Below are 25264 nucleotides of genomic sequence, written 5' to 3'. Positions count from 1 at the left end.
AACTGAAGCAACTTATACACTCAGAATAATACAAAGTTTCTTCCCTATCATAGTGACAATTGTTTCTTAATATCACCTTGTAACTAGTTCATAATCAAATTTCCCTGATTGTTTTAAAAAAAATGTCTTTTTACTCTTTGGACTACTCAGAACAAGGTCCATATTCTACACTACATTGGGTTATATCTTAAGGATCTAATTGAAGCAAGCCTTGCCCACCCCCCTCCCCACCACACCTCTCTCATATATCATTGAGTTATTGAAGATACTGGATAAATTTTCCACTAGAAGTACCTGCATTCTGGATCTGTTTATTTGCTGTTATTAAATATGTTCCTCTGTAAATGGATGTTGGCCCTAGAGACTTGGTTAGCTTCATGCTCCACTCTTATGAAAGAAACCTTACGGGCAGTGCTGTGCGCTGCATACTGCATCTCCAGGAGGCAAGAAACGCCTCGTGGGTGGGGTTCTCCTTTTAGTAATTCTAAGATTGACTGGTGGCGTCAGGTGGTGATAGTCTGATCCCTTGTAGAATTCCCTTTCAGGCTTTCATCTGATAGTTTTATTCATTGATGATCATTTCCTGTATTAGTGGTTGCAAAATGGTAATTTTCCAATTCTATCACTTTTTTCTCACTCATTAATTGGAAGTCATTTGTAAAGAACTTTCCCTCATCAACTAGGAGAATTTGGTGACCCTGAAATACAATTCTTGCAGTAAAGGAGGGACAAATGCTTATTAAAGGATAAATGCAAATTAAAGGACAAAATTCTTTCCTTTAATGGCCAGTATTCAGAGTAAGGCCTTGGTGCTCTACCCTACCTGTTTCTCTAACCCTCTAGCCCTTTATCTTCCTAGTCCCGATCAGTATCACTCTGAATGGCTACATTTCGTATGTTCAATGTTTCAAGTGCCTGCATTAATCTTTTCCCCAGGTTAGATCGCCCTGTCTTAGGCGACAGGAATGCTGGGAGCGTTGTGTGCTTTTGCTGTTTCCCCATTTTTTGATATCTTTGCTTTCTGGCACAAGATGCCCCAAGTCTCATCCTGAGTATCTCCTGTTGACCTGGAACCGACCTTTCCTCCAAGGACGTGCGCACCAGCACATATCACTGTTGTCACATAGTCTGTTGCTTCTAGGCTTTTTGAGTGACCTTATGAGATTTTTTACTTCACTTAATTTATACTTATATCTCTTTTTCTCTTGCTCTGAAAACAGTGATTCCTAATGTTTATTACTATACAATATGCCATAAAATAGTTTCAAATAATGCCGATTTTACTATCAATATGTACACACTAAATGAAATGCAACATATCTTCATATCTTTATTTGTCCTTGGGGAAAAACCAACTCTTGCCATATTCTCCCTGTATTTTAAAAGAACAAACTGTACTTCATCAAAAAATAAACAAACTGTACTTCATCAAAATTTAAAATCTTTATGTTTCAAAGGACATTATCAAGGAAGTGAAAAAACAAGGGAACTTGAGTCCAGAGTATATATTTAAAAAATTAAAAAAATAAAAACCCTAACAAAACAAAGAAATCTCACAACTCATCAATAAAAAGGCAAAAAACTCAATTAAAAAGCAAGGAGATAATCTGGATAGACATTTCTCCAAAGAACATATTCAAACGGCCAGTATGCACATGAAAAAATGTTCAGTGTTATTAGCCATCAGGGAAATGCAAATCAAAACCGCAGTAAGGTAGCTATCACGCCCACTATAACTGCTACAGGCAAAAGACAAATAATAACAAGTGGTAGTGAAGATGTAGAGAAACTGAAACCCTCATACCTTGCTGCCGGGACTGTAAGACGGTGCAGCCCCCTTGGAACAGTTTGGCAGTTCCTCTCAAAGTTAAACACAGAGTTTCTCTAAGACCCAGCAATTCCATTTCTAGATATACACCCAAAAGAGTTGAACACATTATGTCCACACAAACACTTGTACGTAAATGTTTATGGCAATATTATTCAAATAGTAAAAAAGTAGAAACAGCCCAAATTCCATCAACTGATGAATGGATAAACAGATTGTGGTATATACATCCAACAGAATGATTATTTGGCCATACGAAGGAACGAAGTACTGATACCTGCCACAACAGAGATGAATCTACCTCAAAAATGTTACACCAGGTGAAAGCCACCGGTACAGAAAATGTCACATATATGACCCCATTTATGTGAAATGTTCAGAACAAATAAATCCATAGAGACAATGCAGATTGGTGGCTGCCAGAAACAGGAGCGACAGGAAGAATGCTAATGGGTAGGGACTTCCTTGAGGGGGTAATGAAAACGTTCTAAGTTAGGTAGTGGCTATAGCTACACAAATCTATGAATATACTAGAAACACTAAACTTTTGAAAAGGGTAAATTGGATTACATCTCAATTGAAAAACAAAAACAATTTTCTTCCCACATTTGTTCCCTAAGAAGAAAACTTCCGTTACTTTGACCCTGTTCCCCAACTTGTCTCTTAATTTTAGCCAGAGCTGCAGGCGTCTCAGGTAATTCTCAGTGGTAATAAGTCTGCCTGCCAATGCAGGAAACGTGGGTTTGATCTCTGGGTCGGGAAGATCCCCTGGAGGAGGAAACGGTAACTCATTCCAGTATTCTTGCCAGGAGAATTCCATGGACATAGAAGCCTGGTGGGCTACAGTCCGTGGGGTGACAAGGACACGACTGAACACACACACACACTCACAGCCCATACACACACCCGGGGACGGGGCAGCAGTGCGCAGGCGCCTTTCTCTGTTGGAAGGAGGGGAGGGGCTCGCCCCGCCCATGTGGGATGACTCCGCCCACTCCCTAGCTTGCCCCGCCTCCCTCGCGCAAGGATGTGGGCGGCAGCGAGTGGCCGGCGCCAATCAGCGCCGGCGCCCCAGGTTCGGTTTCCGCGGGTGTGCGTGGCTACTCCTTGGAGCTTGCTGGCGCGTGGGCGCTCGGCAATGAGCAGGAGGACCTGGCGTGTTACTGCCTTTCCCCACATAATCGACTCAGGCAGCGCCGCATCCGGGGTGCTTTTTGCCAAGCCCTACTGGGAGCAGTCGCCAAGCGTCGCCGGGCCGTCCCCCTGACACTCCCTGTCCTTGCACGCGGGAAAACTGCTGCCCAGCGGCGGGGTAGAGACGAGGCCCTAGAACAGGGCAGTCTTTCTGTCAAGGGCCTCATAGTAAATATTTTATGCCTTTCAGGTCATACGGTCTCTGTCACAACTACTCTGTTTTTGTAGCAAAGAAGCAGCCATAGATAGTTTGTAAAGGAATGCACGTGGCCTGTTTCATTAAAACTACGCGTGGACTCTGAAGTCTGAATCCCATATATGTCGTGAAATATTCTTCTTTTGCTTTCTTCAGCCATCTAAAAATAAAAAAACCATTCTTAGCCTCTGGCTGTGAAAGAGCGTGGCTTGCCAATGCCAGCGCCCTTACTGGTTCCTGTATTTGTCGAGGACTCGTGGCCTAAGCAGCCCGGGGAATTCACTGACACAGAGCTGAGAACATTGCTCTGACTGAAGATGAGGTCAGACAGTTCTCTGATTCCACCACCCTCCCTTTCCAGTGCCCAGCATATCAGGGACAAGGGCCTGAGAAAGGGAACTTACCTCTTGAGGACCAACCTATCTCCGCAAATTTCTCATAATTTCATTTTATTTTATTCCTTTGGACTTTTTTGGTAGGAAAACTTAATTCTTTTGAAGTTTATTTTATATTTGATTATGGTAAATGGAAAACCTAATTCTTTTGGATCCAGAGTGTGCCGTCTTCCAGCCTCTCCATTTCAGGGGTTATATAGCCTCTGCAACAAAGCTGGTTCAGAGAGCTGCGATTCTGTCTGGAGGACAGCATGCCAACCTCAGCCACCTGGCTCAGCCCATTGGAACAGAAGCCCTTTTGCTGGCTGTCCTCTCCAAAGTGCAGCAGCTCAAAAGCAGGCATCATACAGGGACAGCTGATGTATTACATTCAGTATTTGTGGGTCTACAGAGGGAGGCATGGGGATAGGATTTAGGCCAGCTCTATTTGGTGGAGATATAATGTGGCTGGTCTGTAATTCTACATTTTCTAGTAGCCTTCTTTTTGTTGTTATTTAGTTGCAAAGTCGTGCCTGACTGTTTGAGATCCCATGGACTGTACCTGCCAGGCTCCTCTGTCCATAGGATACTCCAGGCAAGAACACTGGAGTGGGTATTCTCCAGGGGATCTTCCCATACCAAGGATCACACCTGTGTCTCCTGCACTGGCAGGCCGATTCTTTACTGCTAAGCCACCTTTACAAAAGGGAAACCCCCTTTACGAAGGTTAAAAATAAACAAGTGGAATACATTTAATATATTTTAACCCAATATTTTGACATGTAGCAATACAGAACAGTTATTAATGAAATATTTTTTTACCTTTATTTTGGGTCTTAAGTCTTTGCAACCTGGTCTGTAGCTCACACATCTTGTTGCAGACCAGCCACATGTCAAGCACTCAGTAAACACTGGCTGGTGGCCACCGTACTGTGCAGGACAGGTTTCAACCAAATGAGACAAGGGTTGGGTGCATCTCTGGTCTGTCTAGTCTGTTGGTGATCTGAACTGGGTTTGTTGGTGGAGGGTGGGACAAGGTGTATGTTTTGGAATAGGAGGGTGAGCCATAAGGACCCAAGATAGGTGATGGGGTGTGTCCCGTGACCTCTCACGTTGGGAGGAGGGTTTGGAGGGGGAAAGATCATCCAAAAAAAGTAGTAGAATTTTTTGTGGACCCACAGCTTAAAACAGAAGGGGAGTTTAGTTCTAAGACAAGCAGCAGTTTCATCATTTCAAGCTTTTAATATGATTAACTTTTTTTAAGCTATTTTGAATCAGTTTTATTTAAATTTTTTTTTTTTTTAATTTGGTGATGCAGCAACTTGGGAAACATCAGTTCCCCAACTAGGGACTGAACCCAGGCCACAGTAGTGAAAGCATGAATCCTAACCACCAGGGAACTCCCTGATGGCTAACCTTTTGGACGTCTCATTCAGGGGCTAAGGAGAGGCCCTTTTCCTTTTGATTTCCCCATCCCTCTGCCACCACAAGCATACATGTTTTTGAAGCCCTGCTCCAAGGAGGGCTTTCAGGCAAACTCTTCCCAGAAACTGCACTGCTACTTCTGGGAATACAGGACTACCTGTGGGTAAGATTCGGAACATCTGAGTTGCACTGAGACGCTGCACCCCTCCCCCTCAGGGAGTGGATAACAAAGCCAGTTTTGAGGGGTGAGGGGTGTCTGGAGGGTCCTTTCCCCCAAAATTAAGCCTCTGTTTTGCCCATTTAAGACCCTTCCCCAGGCCCCAACCACAGGTGAGTTTGTGGAGATGTTTGGCTGCCCGCAGGGGGCAGTGTTTCCAAACCTCTGTCCACTTAGGCCATTTGAGCGAACCCCTTGGGACCTCTAGCTCCCCAGAGGAAGCAGTGGGGGCCCCATGCTCAGGGAGTGAAACTGGGACAGAATACCCACAGCACAGACATCAGTCATCAGGGGTTTTCCAGGGACAAGGATCACACGGGGTCATCCGAGAGGAAAAATACCGAGGTCCAGACACTGAACTCAGGCCCAGAGTCCCGGCAGGAGTGCCTGTAGCTCTGACCGGGAGAAAATGTCAGTGAGAAAAGCAGTTCCACAAACAGATGGGAAAGCTGATACTGTGGAGCAGAAAGAGCCAGGGGACCTCTGGTCAAGTTTATTACAAAATACAGATTACAAATCTGGTATAGAAAAGATCCCCAACAGTGGTTCCCCAGCCCACACGGCCCCCCTGTCGGGTGCGCTGGCGTGGGGGCGCTCAGATGCGAAGGTCCCCGGCCAGGAGGGCGCTGTACCGGGCAGGTGTGAGTGGCAGGTAGGCGCCCCCCGCCTGGTCCAGAATGTAGAGCGGGTCGGACAGTGTGCTTGGGTCAAAGCCCTCTTTTGCCATTCGAACCTTCTGCTGCTTGAAGGTCTCTGTGGTGGCCAGGGACTCCTGGGGAAGGGGAGGTCAGAGGAGGCTGAAGGAAGGGGTATTCTGCCCCAGCAGTTCAGGGGAACTGCCTGAGTTTTGTGGAGGGGCAGGTCTGGGGAAAGAGGAGATGAGGCCCAGGTTTAGAGGAGAGGGTGACAGGGTCTGGGAAGGAACTGCTTTTTCTCTTCACAGAGTATGTTACGTGGGGGTCCTCCGGTGGAGTTTGGGAGACAGTGACTGCTGCAGACATACAGGGTGAGGTAAAGGGTCCGAGCAGGGGTGGCTGCTTACCTGGAGCCTTAGGAATCGAGGCCGGGCATAAGGTGGCAAGTTCTCAGAAACATGGGCATAGAGCTGCACAAGGTCCAAAGAGTGGGGGGGACGGAGAGCCAGGGCTGCCATCCCAGCCCGGCCTTCATGCCCTGGTGGGTGTGGGGGGCAGGGTCAGCCGTGGGAGCTGACCCCCACAAGGCCCTCTGCTCCCTGCACCCGACGTAACACCACTTCTGCTTGGTGGGCCTGGTGCCTCTCCCCACTGCCTGGGCACCTGGCACAGTGACTCCGTAGACGTTCACCTCCTGAAGAAAGTCCAGGGCCTCCAAGGCCTCGGCCACCTCGGTGGTGGCCACATTCTCCCCCTTCCACCTGCCAGAGATGGGAAACTGGGAGTCAGGGGGCAGGGCCTCCTGAGCTTGGTGGGGAGAGAAAGAGGCTGGGATGAGGGCGAGGTACCAGATGGTTTCGGGGAAGAAGCTAGAGGCTGGAGAGGAGAGGTTAGGTGAGAAGCTGGGTTGGTACACAGCTTAGAGGTTTAGAGGGTTTGGGTCCCAGAGATTCAGATGCCCGGGAGAAGAATCAGAGAGTGAGGGGCAGGTACCTGAAGGTATCTCCAGTACGATCATGGAAGCGAAGAAAGCCCTGGTTGTCGCAGACTAACAGGTCCCCGGTGTTGAAGAAAACATCCCCAGGCTGGAAGACGTGCTTCAGCAGCTTTCCCCGGGCCAGCTCTGGGCCCCCAGCGTAGCCCAGGAATGGTGACTGCTGGCTCACAGGGGCCACCAGCAGGCCTGGCTCACCTGGCAGAGCCACCGGGGTCAGGGGTGCCCGCCCCCCACGCCACTCTCCAAGTACACCATCCCGCCCACCCCACCTGGACACAAACCTGGAGACGTGGCCACACAGTGCCCCTGGGTGTCCCGAACTGGCTCCCCTGTGGTGACATCATAGCGAATCAAAGAGAAGGGGAAGACATGCTGGGGGAAGGGAGACCCAGGGACTGGGTCACTTCCGGTGCATGAGCCCCCTCCCCACTAACTCCCCCCTCACTGTCCCCCAGATTTCCTGGCTTCCTCCTGCAACTCACCTTGTAAAGCCAGGAGGCACGCCCCACAGCGCCCTGTTGTCCGGTGTAGTTGAAAGTGGCCACGTTGCCCTCGGTCAGCCCGTACGTCTCCAGCACCTGCAGGGGCCCGAAGCGCCGCACAAAGCGCTCCCAGGTGTCCGGGCGCAGCCCACTTCCCACCACCAGCCGGACCTTATGTCCACGTTCTGCCTTGTTCTGAGACAGGTGGGAAGAGCGGCAGGAGCTTCAGCCTCCAGATGCTGGCCAGCTCCCCTTCTCCTCGACGCCCTTCACTGTGACCGCCTTCAGGTGCCCTAAGCATCCAAGTCCGACCACCCAGGCTCCTTCTCCCCCCTTCCGTTCTCTTCTTTTTGCTTCCTCTCTCTGACTCTCAAGACAATGGTCTCAGTGGCCCCTGCCAACTGCCCACCTCCCTGCCGCCGTGGCTCCGCCCAGGATCTGCGCCCACGCACCGGGGGCTGGTTGACGAGGTATCGGCATAATTCCCCGATGTACTGGAACACCGTCACCCTGTGCTGCTGGCAGTCCTCCCAGAACTGGCCAGCTGAGAACTTGGACTTCAGCACCACTGTGGCCCCTGCCAGGATGAGGGGGGGAGAGGAGGAAGGAAGGAGGCGAGGTTATAGCTGGAGGGGGGCGTGGGGTCCTGACTCCCTTCTTCCCAGATACTAGCCTTCACTATAGTGTAATTCCTTGAAAGACCAGGCTGTGACAGTCATACTTGCCACAGGCCAAGCTGGCCCTCATCCCTTCCCACCTGTAATTTAGGGAGGTGAGCGCCCTGTCCCCACTTCCATCCTAACGCAGTCCATTCTCTGAACCCTGCCCCCAGGTCTCAACCCTCTTCTCCATTTGCCCCTTCCTGGGCTGACATTCACAGCCCTCCCATCCCCTGGCCTTTGGAGCCTGGAGTTCCACGAACTGCATGCCCCCCCTGGTTGCTCAGCCTGTAGGTCTGTGCAGGTGATGCTTCTCCATTGAACCAGGAGCTCCTGTAGAGGAGACCCAGCCTCCTTCCTCTCCATTCTCCACCCTGAAGGGCTCAGGAAGCATCCCCAGGTGAGCACACCACAGTAGGAACTTAGAGGTTTGCTGGCATTAAGCACTTGCCAGAGGGCTGAATGAGGGGTTGGGGCGGGGGAGACTGACCAATGCCCAAGCATCCCACGATGCCCAACAGGGAGCCAGACATGTGGTAGAGTGGGAGGGCGAGGTAGATCACATCCTCCTGGTGGGCACCACACAGCTGGTAGAATGCCTGGCATTGCAGGATCTTCAGGTGACTGATCCGAGCAGCCTTGGGGAGGCCTGGGGGTGGGGGCAGGGGAGGTCAGGGAAGGGTCTGAACCCAAGCCTTGTCTCCCCCTTTGCCCCTGCTGGTTTCCCGCAGCAAGAGGCACAGGCAAGGCTGAAACTGAGAAGGCAGGCCGCGATGTCCCAGAAATGAGGGACGTTCAGGGAAGTGGAGAAATGAAGAGGGGTGGGAGGGTTGCCGAGGTAGTGGCCCCTGGGATCACCCTTCTCCCTGGGGGCTGTGGAGCAGTGGCCTAGGAGCCCAGGAGGTCACAGTTCCTGGTCCCAGGCCCCTGCCTTCCTTGGCTTTAGATTCTGGGAGGTAAATATGCTCACCCGTGGTGCCGGAGGTGAAGATATACAGGCATGTGTCCGTCATGTTCTGGGGGGCAGACAGGTACCCGGGCACTGGCCCATCCACTTCAGCGGAGGCCTCAGCCAGAAAATCGCTGATTCCAGCAGGACGGGTGTCAGAGCCCACAGTCCACAGGTGAAGCCCCATGGCTCTCAGGGCCGGCAGATCAGGCTCCAGGGACTCCAAGAATTCTGGATGGGGTGGGAAAGCACAGCCCCGCAGTTTCACCCGACCCAGAAGACTCCCCACCCTTTACCCTATTTGTGCCCCCACCCCCGACTCGCACAGTTCCCGAATAAGGAAGGCTGAAGAGGACAGGACCGACGTCCCATCATGGGCCTGGGACCTGGAGCCCAAGTCTTGGGAAATCCTTGGGAAACCAGAAAGAGACCCAGCTGCCTCCCGTCACAAGCCCGAAGAACTCTTTTCCGCACCGCTTCCGAACCCCCTGGAGAGAGTGCGGCCTCCTCTCCAGCCCACTCCCGCTCGGCCCTCGGCACGCCCCTTTCCGTGGCTGGCCCCGCCCCCGCCTGTCGGGCGCTCGGTCCTTACCTGGCGCCAGCACCAGCGCACGGGCGCCGCAGCTGCGGAGGCAGTGCTGTAGGGGACCCCGGCGCAGAGCGGTGGGCACAAAGGCCGTGCGCAGGCCGGCCTTGGCCAGCCCGAACCAGAGCCACAGGAACTCTGGGCAGGCGGGGAGCAGCAGCGCCACGGTGGCCCCAGGTGCCAGAGGGGCCGCGCCATCCCCTTCCCGCACGGCCCGCGCCGCGCCGCTTCCGGCCGCCTGGTCTCTGGCGCAGTGCGCCTCCCGCTCGCCTTCCCCGGCGCCCCCCGTGCCTCCGCCGCCGAGTCCCCCATCCCAGCCTCGCGCGCGCAAAAAGGCGCGCGCAGCCCGGTTGCTGTGGCGCTCGGCCTCCGCGTAGCTAAAGCGCTGCGCGCCGTGAATGAGAAAGGTGTGCGCCGGTCGCTGCCGGGCCAGCTGCGCGAGGCGCCAGGCCAGGCTGCAGCCCCCCTCAGGACCTTCTGGGTCGGCGGCAGCCGCGGCCAGAGCGCGCGCTCGAAGGGCCCGTTTGCAGCGTAGGGCGCGCATCGTGAAGGCCAAGTCTGCCGCGAGCCAGCGCAACCTAGACCAGATGCGCAGTGGCAGCAGCAGCAGCGGCAGCAGCAGCAGCAGCAGGAGTAGCAGCAGGAGAGAGGCCATGGTGCCTGCTTCCTCCACTCGGCCAGGTCTGGCCCCAGCAGCTCGCAGACAGGCCCGATACTCCCTTCCGACAAACTGGGGCCGCTGGTCTAGCGCTCAGACCTCTCCTTCCCGGGAGCGCGCGCGCTGGCACACGCCCCTTCCCACCCAGCCCCCCTCCCCACGGGCGAAGAGCGGACGCCCGGCAGGAGTGCTAGTGGGGGGCGGCCCCGCAGCCCGGCCCTTCCCAGAGCTACGCTCCGCCCCAGGCGCGCTCCCTCCCGGACCTCTCGCGGCCCGCACCCTACCAGCTCCTGGGCGGTGCTCAAGCCTTCTCTAAATCCCAGGATCGGGTGTTTCAAGGCTTTCTGTAGGACAGACTAGACATCAGCTGGACTTTGGACCCCCGGTCAGAGAGTCAGGGCACTAAGACCCAAGTCCATCATTCCCTTTTCCCTCTCATTTTCACTGGATGACGGGAGGGTGGCACTACTCTCCCAGGAGACTGAAGAACTCGGCCTCCTGCCCACATGGTGCTGCAAGTTGCGGCATGGCACGTTGGCCAGACCCATGCCCTCCCTCCAGCTGCCAGCAGCAGCAACCCCAGGAGATGGGTGGGGGCCGAGAGTGAAGTAGGGGAGAGGTGGAGGCCCAGACAGCCAGATTTCTGGAGGGGCCTCGGCGGCAGAGGCCCCTCCCTTTGGGCAAAGGGACAATAATTGGGGCTAGCCAGCCAATGCTTTCCATCCTGGTTTTAATTGGGGCAGAGGAAACGGGGGAAGGAGAGAGGGGAAGCAAAAGAGGCCTCCGGCAGTTTAAGCTTTCAAAGGAAGGAGCAGCAGCTTTGAGGGATGGGAAAACCTGGATTCTGTAAAAGACAAATTTGCCGGCTGAACAGGAGGAGCTGTCTGCAGTCAGCCCAAACTTCACTCCTTTCTCTTCAGCCTGCCACTCAAGCACCCAGGACAGCAGCAGAACAAAAGCAGAGCCAAGGAGCTTTTCCGGTGGTACACAGGGATGGGCAAGTGGCTAGACAGGAAGAGGGTTCCTTCTCTCAGGTATCTGAACTCTCTACACCAGGCACACGTATTAGCAACCCCTGACCGACCCAACGGAAAAGGCAATGGCAACCCACTCCAGTACTATTGCCTGGAAAATCCCATGGATGGAGGAGCCTGGTAGGCTGCAGCCCATGAGGTCGCTAAGAGTCCGACACAACTGAGCGACTTCACTTTCACTTTTCACTTCATGCATTGGAGAAAGAAATGGCAACCCACTCCAGTGTTCTTGCCTGGAGAATCCCAGGGATGGGGGAGCCTGGTAGGCTGCCGTCTATGGGGTCACACAGAGTCGGACACGACTGAAGTGACTTAGCAGCAGCAGCAGCCCCACCCAACCCCAGCCCAAGCAGGTGGTCCTCCAGTAGCTGGTAAGCATTAGAGTATGACACACTAGCTTCTAGAAGGCAGCTATGCTCACCACTACACCACCAATGTAACACTAGCATTCCGGAAGCTTCTGTAAGCCTCTAGTTTCGTGAGAGATGGATAAGGACAGACAGGCTTCTGGGAGATGGTACAGCATTGATTTCTGCCTGGACAGGTCAGCACCTGGCCTGCACAGCCAGCAGCAGCAAGAAGGATGTGGGGGTTAAAGCCAACTCCCTCCTGCTCTGGACAAGAAGGGGGCGGGCAGGAAGCGAGAAGGGGAAGAAGGGTGCCAATTAAATCAAGACCACCGGTACATGCACAGGGTAAGTGGGGGCAGCAGCTCTGGCACAGAAGAGGTTCTGGCTTGTTTTATTGTCATTTAAAAACAACTTTTAAAATGCGATTATCTCTGCCAAAAAAAGAAAAAGACAAGACAGACAGATCCAAGGAAATGGGACCATTTGACAGTTCTGTGGAACATGTCTCTGGGACTCCCAGGGCTCTGGCCCCGAGTGAGGTGCCAACTTTGGGTCAGCACAAGCCTCCAGGGCACCCCGGGTGGGGCTGTGGCCTCCCTCTCAGATTCCTTCCTGAACACCTGTGGCACCCGGCCCTCAGAGAGGAAAAGGCGACGTGAGCACATCACAGATTAAATGCTCATTTCACACTGATGTACAGAGGGCAACTATAAAATGCCTATTCAGAGCAGATCAAGACCTGAAAGGGGAGCGGGGAGGGGCGCGCACACACAGTTTTCACTCTCATCCTAGCCTCTGTGGCCACCCCTCGGCCATTTCTGTCCTCTACTGAAATAGCTTTTGGGGAGGCTGGGGGAGGGGGCGAGGACTTCCTCCACAGTCCAGGCTTCGCACAGCCTCTGGCTTCAGTGGGAGCCCAGTATCAGTGGGAGCAGCAGCGCCGGGGCTGCGGGCCCCAGAGAGGAGGGGGTGGGGCTGGGGGCTGCACGGCAGCTTCTCATGAGGGCTGGGCTCCAGGAGGCAGCTCGTCCTTCTCCCCAGGTGAGCTCTGGGATGGGGACAGGCTGCTTCCCCTACGATCTCCCCAGCCTCTGTTAACCTCTGATTCACCAAGGAGGGGAGGGCAGTCCAACTGGGGGTGGACGGGGAACAGGGCCTCAGTCACTGTCAGACCCCACTGCAGAGGACCCTTTCCGTTTCCTCTTGGTAGGCTTCGGTTTTGTGTCTTCTTCCTCCTGGGAGAGAGAGGAGGGAGAGTCGCTAGCACGGGCAGCTGCCAGGCCCAGCTCCGCCCGCACCCGGCCTCTCCCTGCATCCCGTGCGTGGCATGCTCGGCCAGGGGTCTCACCGAGGCACTGCTGGAGCCAGACTCCTCCTCAGCATTGGGCGGCTGGGTGGCATTCTTTCGACTTCGGGGGCTGGACAGAGCGGCTTTTCGCCGGCTCTTGGGTGGCTTGGTGGAAGAGTCCTCGTATTCCTCGGCCAGGGAGAAGAGATCGCTGAACCTGAGGGGGAGAAGGAACGCTCGGAGGGTGGGTGTCCCGGCCCCAGGGCCATCCTCCCACCCTGTCTCTGCCCTCACGCCAGGGTCTCTTATTTGTTTTCAAGCACCTGGTCTTGCCGGAGACTAAGTTTGTGTCCCCAGAAGGCCACCCTCACCCAACCCCTCTCCCACTCCTTCTCAAGGCCACAAGTGCAAGGAGCCTCACTTCATCTTGTGGGCTTCATCACAGCTCGCCTGGACATGCTGCAGAGCCTGCAGAATTGGGGTCTGGCTGAAAACTAGAGGGAGAAGGGAGAGCAGGGAAGGGGAACAGTGAGGTGTCTGCGAGCTGCCCCACCCGGATCCACAGGTGGTCTGGGTCGGGCGGCGCCATGCAGGCGGGAGAGGGCAGGGAAGCGTACAGTTCTGCTTGGTGTTGGTCAGGTTGAGACGCAGATTGTCCAGGTGCTCCAAGATCTGCTCCAGGGTCAGCTGGGCCAGCTTGCTGCTCGAACTCCTCAGGCTGCGGGGAAGTCAGGAGAGTGAGTCTGAGCTTGGGGTGCGGGTTCCGGGAGCATGGACAGCCTCCCCCACTGGGGTTCCTCCTTAGGACAGAGGCAGCCCCTACAGAGGAAGGAGGACAGGACTGGGAGGGGCCGGGCAGCGTAATGGAGGTGGCTTAGGGACCAAAGACGGGGCACAAGAAGACGACGACGGGGCCACGGTGGTCCTGCACGCAGGCTGCTTCACACCACTAGGTGTCGCCCGCAAGCCGGGCCGGGACAAACTGGACCGCCCTGCCGCCTGCCCGTGGGCGCCGGGAGGGTCCCACCTCTGCCTCTTGCGCGGGAGGCTGTTGTTCTTGATGAGCAGGGACTTGATATGCTCAGCCAGCAGCTCGTCATGCTTCATGCACCAGTGCCTCAGGATGCTGGTGGTGAACTGGTCGTCAGGGTGGCAGGGCCGGCTCAGCACCATCTTTACCATCTCCTCGCTGGGCCTGGGGGCAAGAGCGGGGTGCGGGCAGGGGCGCCTGGCTCACACAGCTGACCACAGGAACCCCTGGCACTCTCTCATGGACTTTTCCCCAAAACCCTGGCCTCCCTACCCCTGTCCCACCCCAGACTTGTGGTAGCTTTCTACTCTCACATCCTTCTCCCTCTTCTCTTTGGGCCAAGGAATGCCTGGTTTCATCTTCTGCAGAAGCCAGAAGACAAGAAGCGAGTCTTTTCAGTTTCTGTGGCAGCAGAAGGTGCGTGCGTGTGTGCTGGGAAGGAGCCCCACTCAGTCTCCCCAACGCTGCCCAGAGCAGTCAAGAAGTGGGCCGGGGAGGCAAAGGGACAAGTTTGTGGGGTGTGAATGCTCCCTGTGCCCTGCCTAGCTGGAGCAGTGGGCCACCCTGGTATCGAGCCCAAGGAAGGGACACGTGGCCCTCCAACTTTCCCACTTCCAGTCTCTCAACCAAGAAAGGAGAAAAGGCGGAAAGACAGAAAGAAGGTGGGAAGGAAAAGGTGCACAGCTGCTGCTCCATTCACCTGGGGTTTTGGAACAGTGCCTGACAGAGGGAGGGGCCTCTGCCCATTCACCCTCTACACCCCACCCCTGTTCATCTGCCCGCGCTGCAGGGGGAGGCAAGGGACAGTGTGTGGCTCCTCCACTCTGACCCTTCCTCCTCTAGCACTGGCCTCGTGGTAGCCTCAGGGGCGAGGGGGAGGGGAGCAGGAGCCACCGGGGATTAGAACTGCTGCGGCAGCAGGAAACAGGGATGTCCGGTCCCCACCTCTGCAGGCAGCTCCTGGTGGGCAGGGGGGTAAAGTCGAGAGGAAGCCCAGATCCCAGGGGACCTGCTTATTTGTAAATCACTTTGGGGGAAGGGTGGAATAAGCAGATGTCAACAACAGGAAAAAACAGGCAGCAAAGGAGCAGGACAAGAGCCCTTTGTGTGACAGCACCTCTTGGTGTGTGCAGAGTGGGGACCAAAGAGCCCCCAGGGGCGGGGGCAGAACTCACTTCTCTCTTCGGAGCTGAAGCAGCAGACAGGACAGGGCCTCTGGGTGCTCTATGGGGGAGGTAGAGACTGTTCAGAGGAGCACAGAATTCCGGAAAGAAACTCTGGCACCTCCCCCATCCCCCAACCGCAGCTACTGGCAGGAGTAAAGACAATCTTCAACAAGAAACCAGGAAGAGCGACCCCCAGCCCCCCGCCACCTGAGCCCAGTTCAGCACCTGGCTTGGAGGGGGGTGCAGGACACGCCTAAGGAGCAGAGGTGACTTAGGGGGCCTGCCTTTCTGCACTCGGCATTCTGCTGGGAAGGGGAGCTGTGGATCTGGACTGATCTAAGAAGAAGCCCGGAGGCCCAAGCCCTGGAGTGTCCTCTCCTCTCCAGTCACATTTCCCGCCCATGACCCTACTCACCCTTGTACTTGAGGTGCTGCAGGATGGGGATTATGGTCTCCAGGGGGATGTTGTGGGCCAGGAAGAGCTGCCAGGCACAGTACTGCTCAAAGGTTTCCCAGTCCAAGCTCTGGACTGAGTAGACAGAGAAGAGACACACGTATTCACATTCTGTCACACGCACAGAAGGCTAACCCACTGACTATCAGCACCTCACGCAAGGATGTACAGGGGTGGGAACAGCGAGCCTAAAACCATAGGTACTTTCCCTTTCATGCAAAGCACACTTCCAAAGCCTTCATATAGCTTCTGTATTCTCATCACCCTGAGGCCAGGTCAAGGAACTTTTACAGAGCCAAAGAACAGATCCAAACAGATACTGCCAAAGGCCCACGGCAGGCTGGAAGGACCTTCTACCTCATTCTCAGCCCCAGAGCCAGCTTTTCTGTTACTAGAAAGTACACAACCACCTCTGGGAGATAGTGAAGGACAGGGAAGCTTGGCATGCTACAGTTCATCAGGTTGCAGAGAGTTGGACACAACTGAGCAACTGATCAAGTACACAGGGCTGCCACCCCTCTCATCTCCCAGGGAACCTCAGGGCTTGGCACACTTACTGAGTATATTGAGGACTGAGTCTTTTCGAAACATGACCAGGTTCCCCATCATTACGTGGCAGACCAGCTCCTGAAGCTAAAGGGGATGAGGAAGAAGGCAGAAACCATTGGTTTTAAAAGAGGCCAGGAAGCTAGTATGGAAAGAGAAGCAGAAGAGCTCATTTAGGGAAAAATCAGAGGAAGTGAAACCCAAGTCATAAAGGAATGGGAAGGAAAAGGCACACGATGGACACCGGGACCCTGAAGGACTCAGGGGGCTGGCAAAGGAGCAACTGGCTTCAGTGGGGACCAGACCCCCCTGTTCAGAGCAAAAACCATTACAAAAATGCCATCCCTCACGTCCTGATGGCAGAGTGAGAAGAGGCAACCTCTCTGCTTGGATGTAGCCTGGGCCCCTGATCCATCCCAGCCTGTGCTGAGGGGGGCAGGGCCATGGGTGGCTGTATTACAGGTGTGGGGAGGAGAACAGCACAGGTAGGAGGGCTTTTGTGGGAAGGAGCAGAAATGGGACCCCAGTTTAGGACTGAGGAGGGACCATAAGCCAAGCTACAGCCTCGTAGGGATGTATGCATGAAAGGTCAGCTACAAGTGGTCTGACCATTTTTGTTCTGAGCCAAGGGGAGACCAACGGAGAGCTGGAAACATCCCCTCGTTTCCCTGAAGAACAGGAGTGCCCCCAAAGCATGGAGAATAAGGGGAACCCCCAGCAGGACTGGCCTATACCCAGCCTGCCACCCTGGGGCTCCACGTTCCTTCCCAGCCCCTGGGGCCGAAGGTACACAACAGTGGCTGCCAGGAGCAGGGCACCTGTGGGCAGGACTCCCTCTCTGCAGGCAGGAGGGGGGAGCAGGGCCCTGTGTCCCCAGGCCTCTCAGGATGACAGCTCTGTGTTCACCTGTGCTGAGTCAATAACAGCCACGATCATGTTGAGCAGCTCCCCGCTCCGCAAGGTCTCATCTGGAAACTGGAGGAAAAGAGGGAAAGAAGGGCAGAAGTCCAAAGTGCACCCCTCAGCTTTCCCCTCACAGCCCATCCCCACTCCCTACACGCTCAGGGCGTGCTGGGCTAGCCAGACATGGGGTCCTGACATAAATCTCTAACAAAGATCCAGTAGCTCTGAGGCTGGGAATTTAATCCTTAAAGAACCCAAGGATTTAAATGTGTGTGTCCACACAGTGAGTATGAGTGTGTAAGGAAAGGAACGGGGAGCCACCTAGAGACAAAGCTAGAGCTCAGTGGGACTGGATGTGATGTTAGTTCTGCGAGAAGCGACGACAGAATTAGCATTTGCATCTCTGGCAGCAAAGAAATCCAGTGTGTGCCGACCCCTGCCAAAGAAGGTACAGAGAGTGTGTGTGTTTGGGGAGGGTGTGGGGTGCGGGGTGCGCAGGGCCCCTTCTGGAGAGGGGAGGGGTGCTGGGCATGAGCGCCCTTCCTCCCTTGGGTGTCTGGCTGGCATCACACTTCTTCCTGTGATGCCCACACCCTGTGCCCCGATTTCCCTGTTCCTGGGAACTCTCACCCAGAGGAGGAAAAAGAGCAGTTATCTCCTCCTATGCCCCAGTTCCTAGAGAAGACTCAGTAAACAAGGGAAATGGGAGCCGAGTCTCCACTACAGAGGCCCTGGTCTTTCGGCCAGAGAGCTTGAGTATGTGGACGTGGATCTGGCTGGGAGCCCTGTCTGTCCTGGGTCCAGGGGATGGGGCCAAAGCAGAGGGGACACGTGGACAGGCCCAGACCTAGCGCACAGGACAAGAATTCTGTGGGTTTTAGACATTTTTCAACTTGATGGAGTGAGGCAGGAGGGGACGGCTGTGGTGTGGGAGAAGGGGCCTACTGAGGCCAGCAGCGGAGGGTAGAGGAGGGTGAGGGTTGTGTGCAACGAGATGATGCGGTCTCCCCTGAGCCCACCGGCACTACTGTGCCGTCCCAGGGACACAGATCGAGGTGCTGACCTCTGTGTAGATGGAGGGCGTGAGGTGGCACAGCAGTCGCACATCATCCTCCTGGCAGGCCTTCATGTCCATCATTAAGCAGGTATGCAGGTCGCCCAGCTGGGTGGCCTGGGCAAATGACTCGTACAGGTTCATCTTCCCAGCGGCGGCTTTGCTGCAAGACCAGGCGCGCCTCAGCCAGCAGCCTGACCCCGGCCTCAAACAAGCCCTAAGTAGACCCCACTCTAGAACCCCTTACTGCCCTGGATGTCCTGGGCTCACGTGTCTCATGGCCCTCCCTGGCCCTCCTCAGAGACTCGGTGACTATGGAAATCAGGAGACACTCCTTTCTCCCCAGCTTTCCCCCATGTTTCAGACAGGGCTCAGACCACAGTCAGTGAAGTTACTACCTGGTAAGAGTAACGAACAGGGAAAGAGAGAGGGCTCACATCAGGTTAGAGAAAGCTTTCTCTCTTGTTCTTTGGGCTCTAAGCAATGAAGGCAATAATACCTACAGATACCTGCTGCCAAGTCGCTTCAGTCGTGTCCGACTCTGTGCGACCCCATAGACGGCAGCCCACCAGGCTCCCCCGTCCCTGGGATTCTCCAGGCAAGAACACTGGAGTGGGTTGCCATCTCCTTCTCCAATGCATGAAAGTGAAAAGTGAAAGTGAAGTCGCTCAGTTGTGTCTGACTCTTGGAGACCCCATGGACTGTAGCCTACCAGGCTCCTCCGTCCATGGGATTTTCCAGGCGAGAGTACTGGAGTGGGTCGCCATTGCCTTCTCCACAGATACCTACCTCACACCATATGCAAAAAACTTAACTTAAAATGGGTCACAGGCCTAAATGTAAGAACTGAAATTACATAACTCTTACAAGAAAACAGGAGTAAATCTCAAATGACAAAGGAAAAAAAAAAAAAACAGGACTTGATCAACATTTAAAACTTTTGTGTTTGAAAAGATACCATCAAGAAAGTGAAGTAAGCCAGAAGGAAAAACACCAATACAGTATACTAACGCATATATGTGGAATTTAGAAAGATGGTAACAATAACCCTGTGTACGAGACAGCAAAAGAGACACTGATGTATAGAACAGTCTTATGGACTCTGTGGGAGAGGGAGAGGGTGGCAAGATTTGGGAGAATGGCATTGAAACACGTAAAATATCATGTATGAAACAAGATGCCAGTCCAGGTTCAATGCACGATACTGGATGCTTGGGGCTAGTGCACTGGGACGACCCAGAGGGATGGTATGGGGAGGGAAGAGGGAGGAGGGTTCAGGATGGGGAACACATGTATACCTGTGGTGGATTCATTTTGATATTTGGCAAAACTAATACAATTATGTAAAGTTTAAAAATAAAATTAAAAAAAAAAAAGAAAGAAAGTGAAGAGGCAACCTACAGAATAGGAAAAAATGTTTACAAACCATATACTTGATAAAGGACATCTACATAGAATATCTGAAGAACTCTTAAAAACCCACAAGAAAAAGATAAATACCCAATTGAAAAATAAGAGATTAAAACAGAGTTTTTTCCCAAAGAAAATGCAAACGGCCAATAAGCACATGAAAAGATGCTCAACATCATTTGCTGTCAGGAGACGCAAATCAAAACGAGGATGAGAGGCCACTTCACGCCCACTAGGCTGGCTATCCTCGAAAGCCAACAACTGCTGGGGAGCACGAGGAGAAATCAGCTCTCACACGATGCTGGTGGAAACAAAGTGCTCGCGTCACTTCGGCAAGCAGTCTGGCAATTCTCACAGATGGAAAAACAGTTACCGCTGGACACAGCAATGCAACTTCTAGGTATATACTCAGGAAAACTGAAAACATCTGTCCGTGCAAAAATCTGTACGTGAACGTTCACAGCAGCTCTATTCACAACAAACAAAAAAGCGGAAACAACCCAAATGACCATCAACAGGTGAATGGGTAAATAACTTGTGGTAATGTCCCAGAACTGGATTATTTGGTCATAAGAAAGAATGAAGTACAGATACACACTACAATGGGATAAACCTTGAAAACACTGGGCTAAGTGAAAACAGTCAGTCATGAAAACTCAGACACTGTATGATTCCATTTATACGAACTATCCAGAATAAGTAAACCTACAGAAACAGAAAAGTGGATCAGCGTTACACGGGCTGGGCGAAAGGGAGGACAGGAAAGTGACTGCGAACAGGTATGCAGCTTCTTTTTGGGGTGATGAAAACATTCTAAATTATACAGTAATAAGATTGGCATATATTTATGAATACACTAAAACCACTTTAAAACTGTTACACACCCCACACACACCGAGCTCTGGTGTTGACAACCAAGGGAGCTGGGGAGTCAGGCATGAAGGGAGAGACACTCTCCAGGATGCTTCCTGACACCTTCTTACACGGGACCACACCCACCTGGCCCGTAGGTAGTAGAGCAGGTGGTAGCCAATCTTGGGCTGCTTTTGATACAGCTCAGAGAGAAGGTCCAGAAGCAGAGAGAAGCTGCTGTTGTCTTCTTGCATCTGGCACAGGTTCCTGGAGTGGGAGATGGGAGCACAGAGGAAAGCTTTCCCTGGGGCAGACTCTCCTGTGGCACTTCTGGGGGGCATGGCTGCCTGTGCCCACTGCATACCCCTTCTTTCTGGAGAAGCAGCCTCATTACCCCAGGACAGAAGCATAAGCGTGCTGACAGGGAGGGTAGAGAGGGCAGCATCTACAGCGAGACCTAAACATCAGATAGAGAGGCTTACCTAAATATTAGGTAGAGAGGCTTCCCCACAGACTCCTCCAGGGACCTACAAGACGAAGGTGATATATGAGAGTCCATGCAGGACAGAGGAGGAAAAGTGAGCTACAGCCAGCTAGCATGGAGGACCAGCTTGCGGTCCTTTCTTAACGAGCATGGAACTTCCTGCTGCCCCAGAGGCTGGCTCACAGAGAAACCAGGGGCCTAACATGGAAGCAGTCTGGTTGTTGTCACTGTAAGTGAGACTCCTGCCCTTCAGGGAGTTCCAGGCAAGGGTCCAACCCCACCTGAAGCAGCAAAGACTTGGGGCTGCCGGGTGCAGCAGCAGGGCAGGACATGCAGGGAGGGCTGCGAGTCCACTGACCAAGCATGCTCGGTGTTCAACAGGCAAAATAAACCCTCGTTTAAGTGAAGCAGTACGTGTGAGAAGAAAAACAAACGAAGAGATGACTTTTCTCAAGTCCCCAGCAAGGTGCCTCTTGGACTCGGGCCTTAAGAGCATACCTTTAGCTTCCTGAGGCTGGGGTAGGGGTGGGGGTGGGTGTGGGAAGGGTCTGGAAAGATGAGCCTTACTCCTCAGTGATCTCCTCGGGCAGCACCTCCCCTCGGAAGTGGCCCTTGAAGAGCTCCTGCAGGCAGGAAGCGAGGACAGACAGCTGCTCCGAGTCAAAGTCTTCCTGGGTGGTGAGAGGAGGACTGTCACCACCCAGACCCAGCCTCCCTGCCCCCACTACCCAGAGCCTCTGAGCTCATCTGCCTCCAGCTCCAGCATCAGCAGGCCCCGCCCCCAGCAGAAGGGACCAATCCAGAGGAGGGGAAGCTGGGAGTCAGCTGCCTGGGGGGCTCTGGGCTGGGCGGGCTGGGCTGCTCCCTCCCTGAGGGGGCAGGTTCCTCCTCACCTCCAGGACCTGGTCCACGATTTCCTGCATGACCTCACACTGGGCCTCTGTGTCACTACAGAGCAGAAGGGAGAGGAGATCTCAGGGACACGGAGGAGAGCAGAGGGCAGGACACACACCTGGAATGCGTGCACAAGCACACTCGCGTGCACACAGACAGAACACAGGAACCCTGGGAATCCGGGCTGTGGTGAGGGGGCCTCAGGGCAGAGGCCAAGGAGAGGGGGATCCCCACAGTACTGCTTTGCTCCTGGAGGCTCTTCTACTCAGAACGTTGGAGTGAGGGCCTGACATGCTGCGAAACAAGGCTGCCCCCTCCCAGCCCACAGCCTGCAACCTAAATTGTAGAAGGCATCTCCTGTGCAGCTTCAGTCACTTCTCCACACACCCCCACCAGAACCCTTCCAAACCCACCAGTCTGCCACCCACCAAGTACCAGGCAGACACCCAGGACCGGCACCCACCTTCCCTTCTGGAGCTGGAGCACTTTGTCCCTCAGGGACTCATCTAGCTGGTCAAGATAAGGGGTAATATCAACTGGTTCCTCCACCACTGTCTCCTTGATTGGGTGGAAGCGAAACTCTCTCTTCTTCCCTGAAGGCAGTGATTTAGGAAAGGAGTTACTCGGCCCAGACATGAGAAGCACAGAGAGCCCCCTGAACAGTCTGGCCCCCTGACCCGAGCTGGGTGTGCACCATTCACTCAGAGCTACTGAGTGCCTGAAGCACTTCCCTGAGTGTGGCGTGTTCTAGCCTCAGGAAGCAAGAAAAGGCAGGGACCACTTGTCCTTCTTTCCCTCCTGCTTCAGTGTCAAGTTCTGGAGTCTCATCCAGGAACACTGATAACAAAACTAACTCAGAGGCACAGAGAGGGCAGAGAGTCTGCTCCTGCCAGCTAGCCCTCCTAGGACGGACACAAGCCTGGACTACCTTTGCTGTTGAGATCCTCCTCATCATCACTGAAGGCTGCCTCTGCGTTGTCATAGCAACTCTCATCCTTGTCTGACATGTGGTTGTCCATCTCCATGGAAACTGGCTCCTCAATTTTGACTTGGAAGTAAAGAAAGACAAGACATTTGATGGCCTCCTTGTCCAATGCTCTTGGGAAGGGGAGACAAGAGGGCAAGTGGGAGGATAAGGAGCTCATGACCTAAATGGAACATGGACCTTGAAAGGACAGGCATCTTGTCCTCCACCCTCCAGGGCTTCAAAGCGGGGGGATTTTCCCAGCAATAAGAGCAGCACAGACCCTGACGCCTCTATGCTCAGCTGAGGGTCAGCCAGTAGATAAGATCAGGCACAGTCCCAAGTGCTCTTTAACTTAGATCAAGTTGGAAAGCTCTGCCTAGCTTAAGCCCTTACCCCAAAACAAAAAAGGAAGGGGATCTGCCTGGAATTGGAAGCAAGATTTGAGACCCAACATGACAACCTCTCATCAGAGGACAGGGCCTGGGGCTGGGTAGAAAGATGGACAAAGCTAAAGTGAGATAAACATACATTCCATGAAGGCCTTCCACCTACTGAGGAGAGGTCAGGAAAAAAAAAAAAGGAGTTAAGAGAGCAAGGGATGTCAGTGAAAAGCAGATAAGACAGAGAAGACATCATAAAGGGTGACAACATAAGGAAGACAACATAAAAAAGAATAAAAGAAAAAACTGGGGCAAGAGAAACCGAACTGGACAGAGTCACAGAGGTGGAGCACGTGACGTCCTAAACCAGGGCTCTAGTCCAGCGCCCTGGACGTCTCCACCCCTCTTCTGAAATCGGTGATGGACTAGGCGGGGCTATACCTTCCACAGGTGGGCTGGGCGAACTGCAGAACTCAGGAAACTTCTCCCTCAGCATTGCCCGCAGCTCCTTGTCCAATTTAGGGTTGTCAAAGAGGGGCGCCAAATGCCTAATGGGGAACATGAATGAAAGTCAGTATCAGAGCTCCTCACTTCTAACGCTACGCGGAACTAAATAATACACAAGTCTAAGCCCAATGGGACAACTGGGCAATACTCCCTGGGAAGGGCCACTGGGGCACAGGGAAGGCATCTGAATCCCTCTGCAAGAGAGAAGTTCCTCTAAGAGGCAAGAGGACGTATGCCTAGCAGCCTTCGGTGGAGCCAGTACGTTCTATACGTCTCAAGGGAAAGGGTCAGCAGTGGGAGACCCTGGCCACGGTGACCTAGTGAAAGGAGGAAAGAGCTGGTTTCCCTGCCCCACAGACACATGAAGTGCTTACGCCAGAACCCGTTTCTCCACAATGTGATTGAGGGAGGAAAAGACACCCTGCCGCACGTGGCCCTCCAGCGGGGGATAGAAGTTGGGAATGATCTGGAAGGGAAGAGGAGCAGAAAATGAACACAGGGCAGGACCTTCCATCCAGACTGTTCTGCTGAACTAGATCTAAAAAGCAGCTTTGGTTCCATTCAGGAAACACTGGGAGGTATGGCTGCAGAAAGGACTGGAATGTTCTTGACTGTCCTGCGCGGTTAAAATGGGAAACTCTTACTCAACCTGGGTGCTCCTCAAGGAGATGGGATTTAACCTGAAGTCATCATCCCTGAGGCTAAGAAACCCCATGGAGACATGGAAAGATGCAACTGGAGACAGGGGGAATGTGGGAGAGAAGCTTCACTAACTTAGGACAAAGGACCCATGACCATGACCACGACCCACTTTGCTCCCAAGGGGCACTGGGAAGACCTATTCACTGACTGCCAAGGTTAGAAGGACACACACTTAGCTCTGCTGGGCGGACATGGGGAGGAAAAAGGGCTGTGGCACTTACACGGCACATGAAGTCCAGGAGTGTGGCAGTGATGGCTGGGTGGGGCTTCATGGAGTGATGCATGACCAGGATGGCTGGTTCTGGAGAGTGTGGAATTAAAGGGTCCCCCCACATCAGAGAGTCCCCATACAATAAGCTATCAATATATACGAACGGCTCCAGAGAGAGCTATGTCTTCCCCGCCCCCTTCTAGTTCTGCTGAGCAGACCCAAAAGCAGACACTCCCCGCAACGGCTCACAGCCCTCATCTCCCTTCCTGTCCAGCATTCGGCTTGGAGGAGGGAGGTAGCAGGAGATAGCACAGACTTTTCCTCTGCCTGGGCCCTCCCCACTCAAAGCCCAAACGTAAGGCTATGGGGTGAAGGGGGTGGCATGGTCGCTCAGCCTCATCAAAGCAATTTTCCTTCTAGGTCAAGGGAGCGCGGATGAGGAACAACGGAACTGCTGCAGATAAGCTGCCTCCACACCACGCTGCCCTGACGTTCACGGCTACTACCACGGAGACAAGGCAGCGGCGCAGGGGGCTGGGGAGTGGCTGCCTGGGCTCAGTCACATACCTATGTTCATAATGCTATCCTTGTCTGGGCTAAAGAACAGCCAGTCGTAAAACAAGGCCAGCTTGGCATTAGAGGCAGCAACATTTGACTGGAAAAAAAAAAAAAAAGGAGAAAAAAAGAGGCTAATTTCATCAACCAGCTCCCTTCGCTGCAGAAGCCCAAGGCAGATTCCAGGGCCCACGTAACTGCTCCATCCACGAAATTAAGTTTCTAGTGAATCAGGGTGGAACCGCCCCAGGGGTGAAGACACCCAAATCTGTGTATG

The 25264-nt window shown here is 53.8% G+C and overlaps 2 protein-coding genes across 4 annotated transcripts in view; both read right to left on the bottom strand.

Moving 5' to 3' along the window:
• Positions 1 to 5705: 5705 nt before the first annotated feature.
• SLC27A3 (solute carrier family 27 member 3) lies at positions 5706 to 10345 on the bottom strand. 2 transcript variants are annotated; one of them, XM_070367204.1, is made up of 10 exons: positions 9549 to 10345; positions 8978 to 9187; positions 8498 to 8656; positions 7801 to 7925; positions 7349 to 7543; positions 7148 to 7195; positions 6863 to 6954; positions 6533 to 6630; positions 6277 to 6407; positions 5706 to 6006 (listed from the first exon to the last, which is right to left on the bottom strand). In XM_070367204.1, exons 1-10 carry the CDS (start codon positions 10195 to 10197, stop codon positions 5830 to 5832), a joined length of 1884 nt encoding a protein of 627 aa, XP_070223305.1. In that variant the 5' UTR covers positions 10198 to 10345; the 3' UTR covers positions 5706 to 5829. The 2 variants fall into 2 exon arrangements, with proteins under 2 accessions (XP_070223305.1, XP_070223303.1); XM_070367202.1 differs by having other exon boundaries at positions 6863 to 7061; positions 7148 to 7238; positions 9549 to 10339.
• Positions 10346 to 11959: 1614 nt separating this feature from the next.
• Positions 11960 to 25264, bottom strand: part of INTS3 (integrator complex subunit 3) — a 39046-nt gene continuing 25741 nt past the window's right edge. For both annotated transcript variants that reach the window (XM_005910021.3, XM_070367201.1), the window contains 20 exons: positions 25000 to 25087; positions 24443 to 24522; positions 23894 to 23985; positions 23454 to 23560; positions 22594 to 22713; positions 22129 to 22258; positions 21665 to 21719; positions 21339 to 21442; positions 20770 to 20814; positions 20435 to 20554; positions 18035 to 18188; positions 16975 to 17043; positions 16080 to 16155; positions 15484 to 15597; positions 15078 to 15126; positions 13900 to 14067; positions 13490 to 13590; positions 13294 to 13366; positions 12933 to 13089; positions 11960 to 12819 (listed from right to left, as the gene is read on the bottom strand). In XM_005910021.3, the coding sequence (XP_005910083.1) occupies positions 12742 to 12819; positions 12933 to 13089; positions 13294 to 13366; positions 13490 to 13590; positions 13900 to 14067; positions 15078 to 15126; positions 15484 to 15597; positions 16080 to 16155; positions 16975 to 17043; positions 18035 to 18188; positions 20435 to 20554; positions 20770 to 20814; positions 21339 to 21442; positions 21665 to 21719; positions 22129 to 22258; positions 22594 to 22713; positions 23454 to 23560; positions 23894 to 23985; positions 24443 to 24522; positions 25000 to 25087 (1980 nt within the window). In that variant the 3' untranslated portion in view covers positions 11960 to 12741. The remainder of the gene's footprint in view (positions 12820 to 12932; positions 13090 to 13293; positions 13367 to 13489; positions 13591 to 13899; positions 14068 to 15077; positions 15127 to 15483; positions 15598 to 16079; positions 16156 to 16974; positions 17044 to 18034; positions 18189 to 20434; positions 20555 to 20769; positions 20815 to 21338; positions 21443 to 21664; positions 21720 to 22128; positions 22259 to 22593; positions 22714 to 23453; positions 23561 to 23893; positions 23986 to 24442; positions 24523 to 24999; positions 25088 to 25264) is intronic.

The sequence above is a fragment of the Bos mutus genome, chromosome 3 (genome assembly GCF_027580195.1).
Source record: "Bos mutus isolate GX-2022 chromosome 3, NWIPB_WYAK_1.1, whole genome shotgun sequence".
NCBI classification, from domain to species: Eukaryota; Metazoa; Chordata; class Mammalia; order Artiodactyla; family Bovidae; genus Bos; species Bos mutus.
Note: the sequence above shows the minus strand (reverse complement) of the source record. Positions and strands in the feature narration are given on the sequence as shown.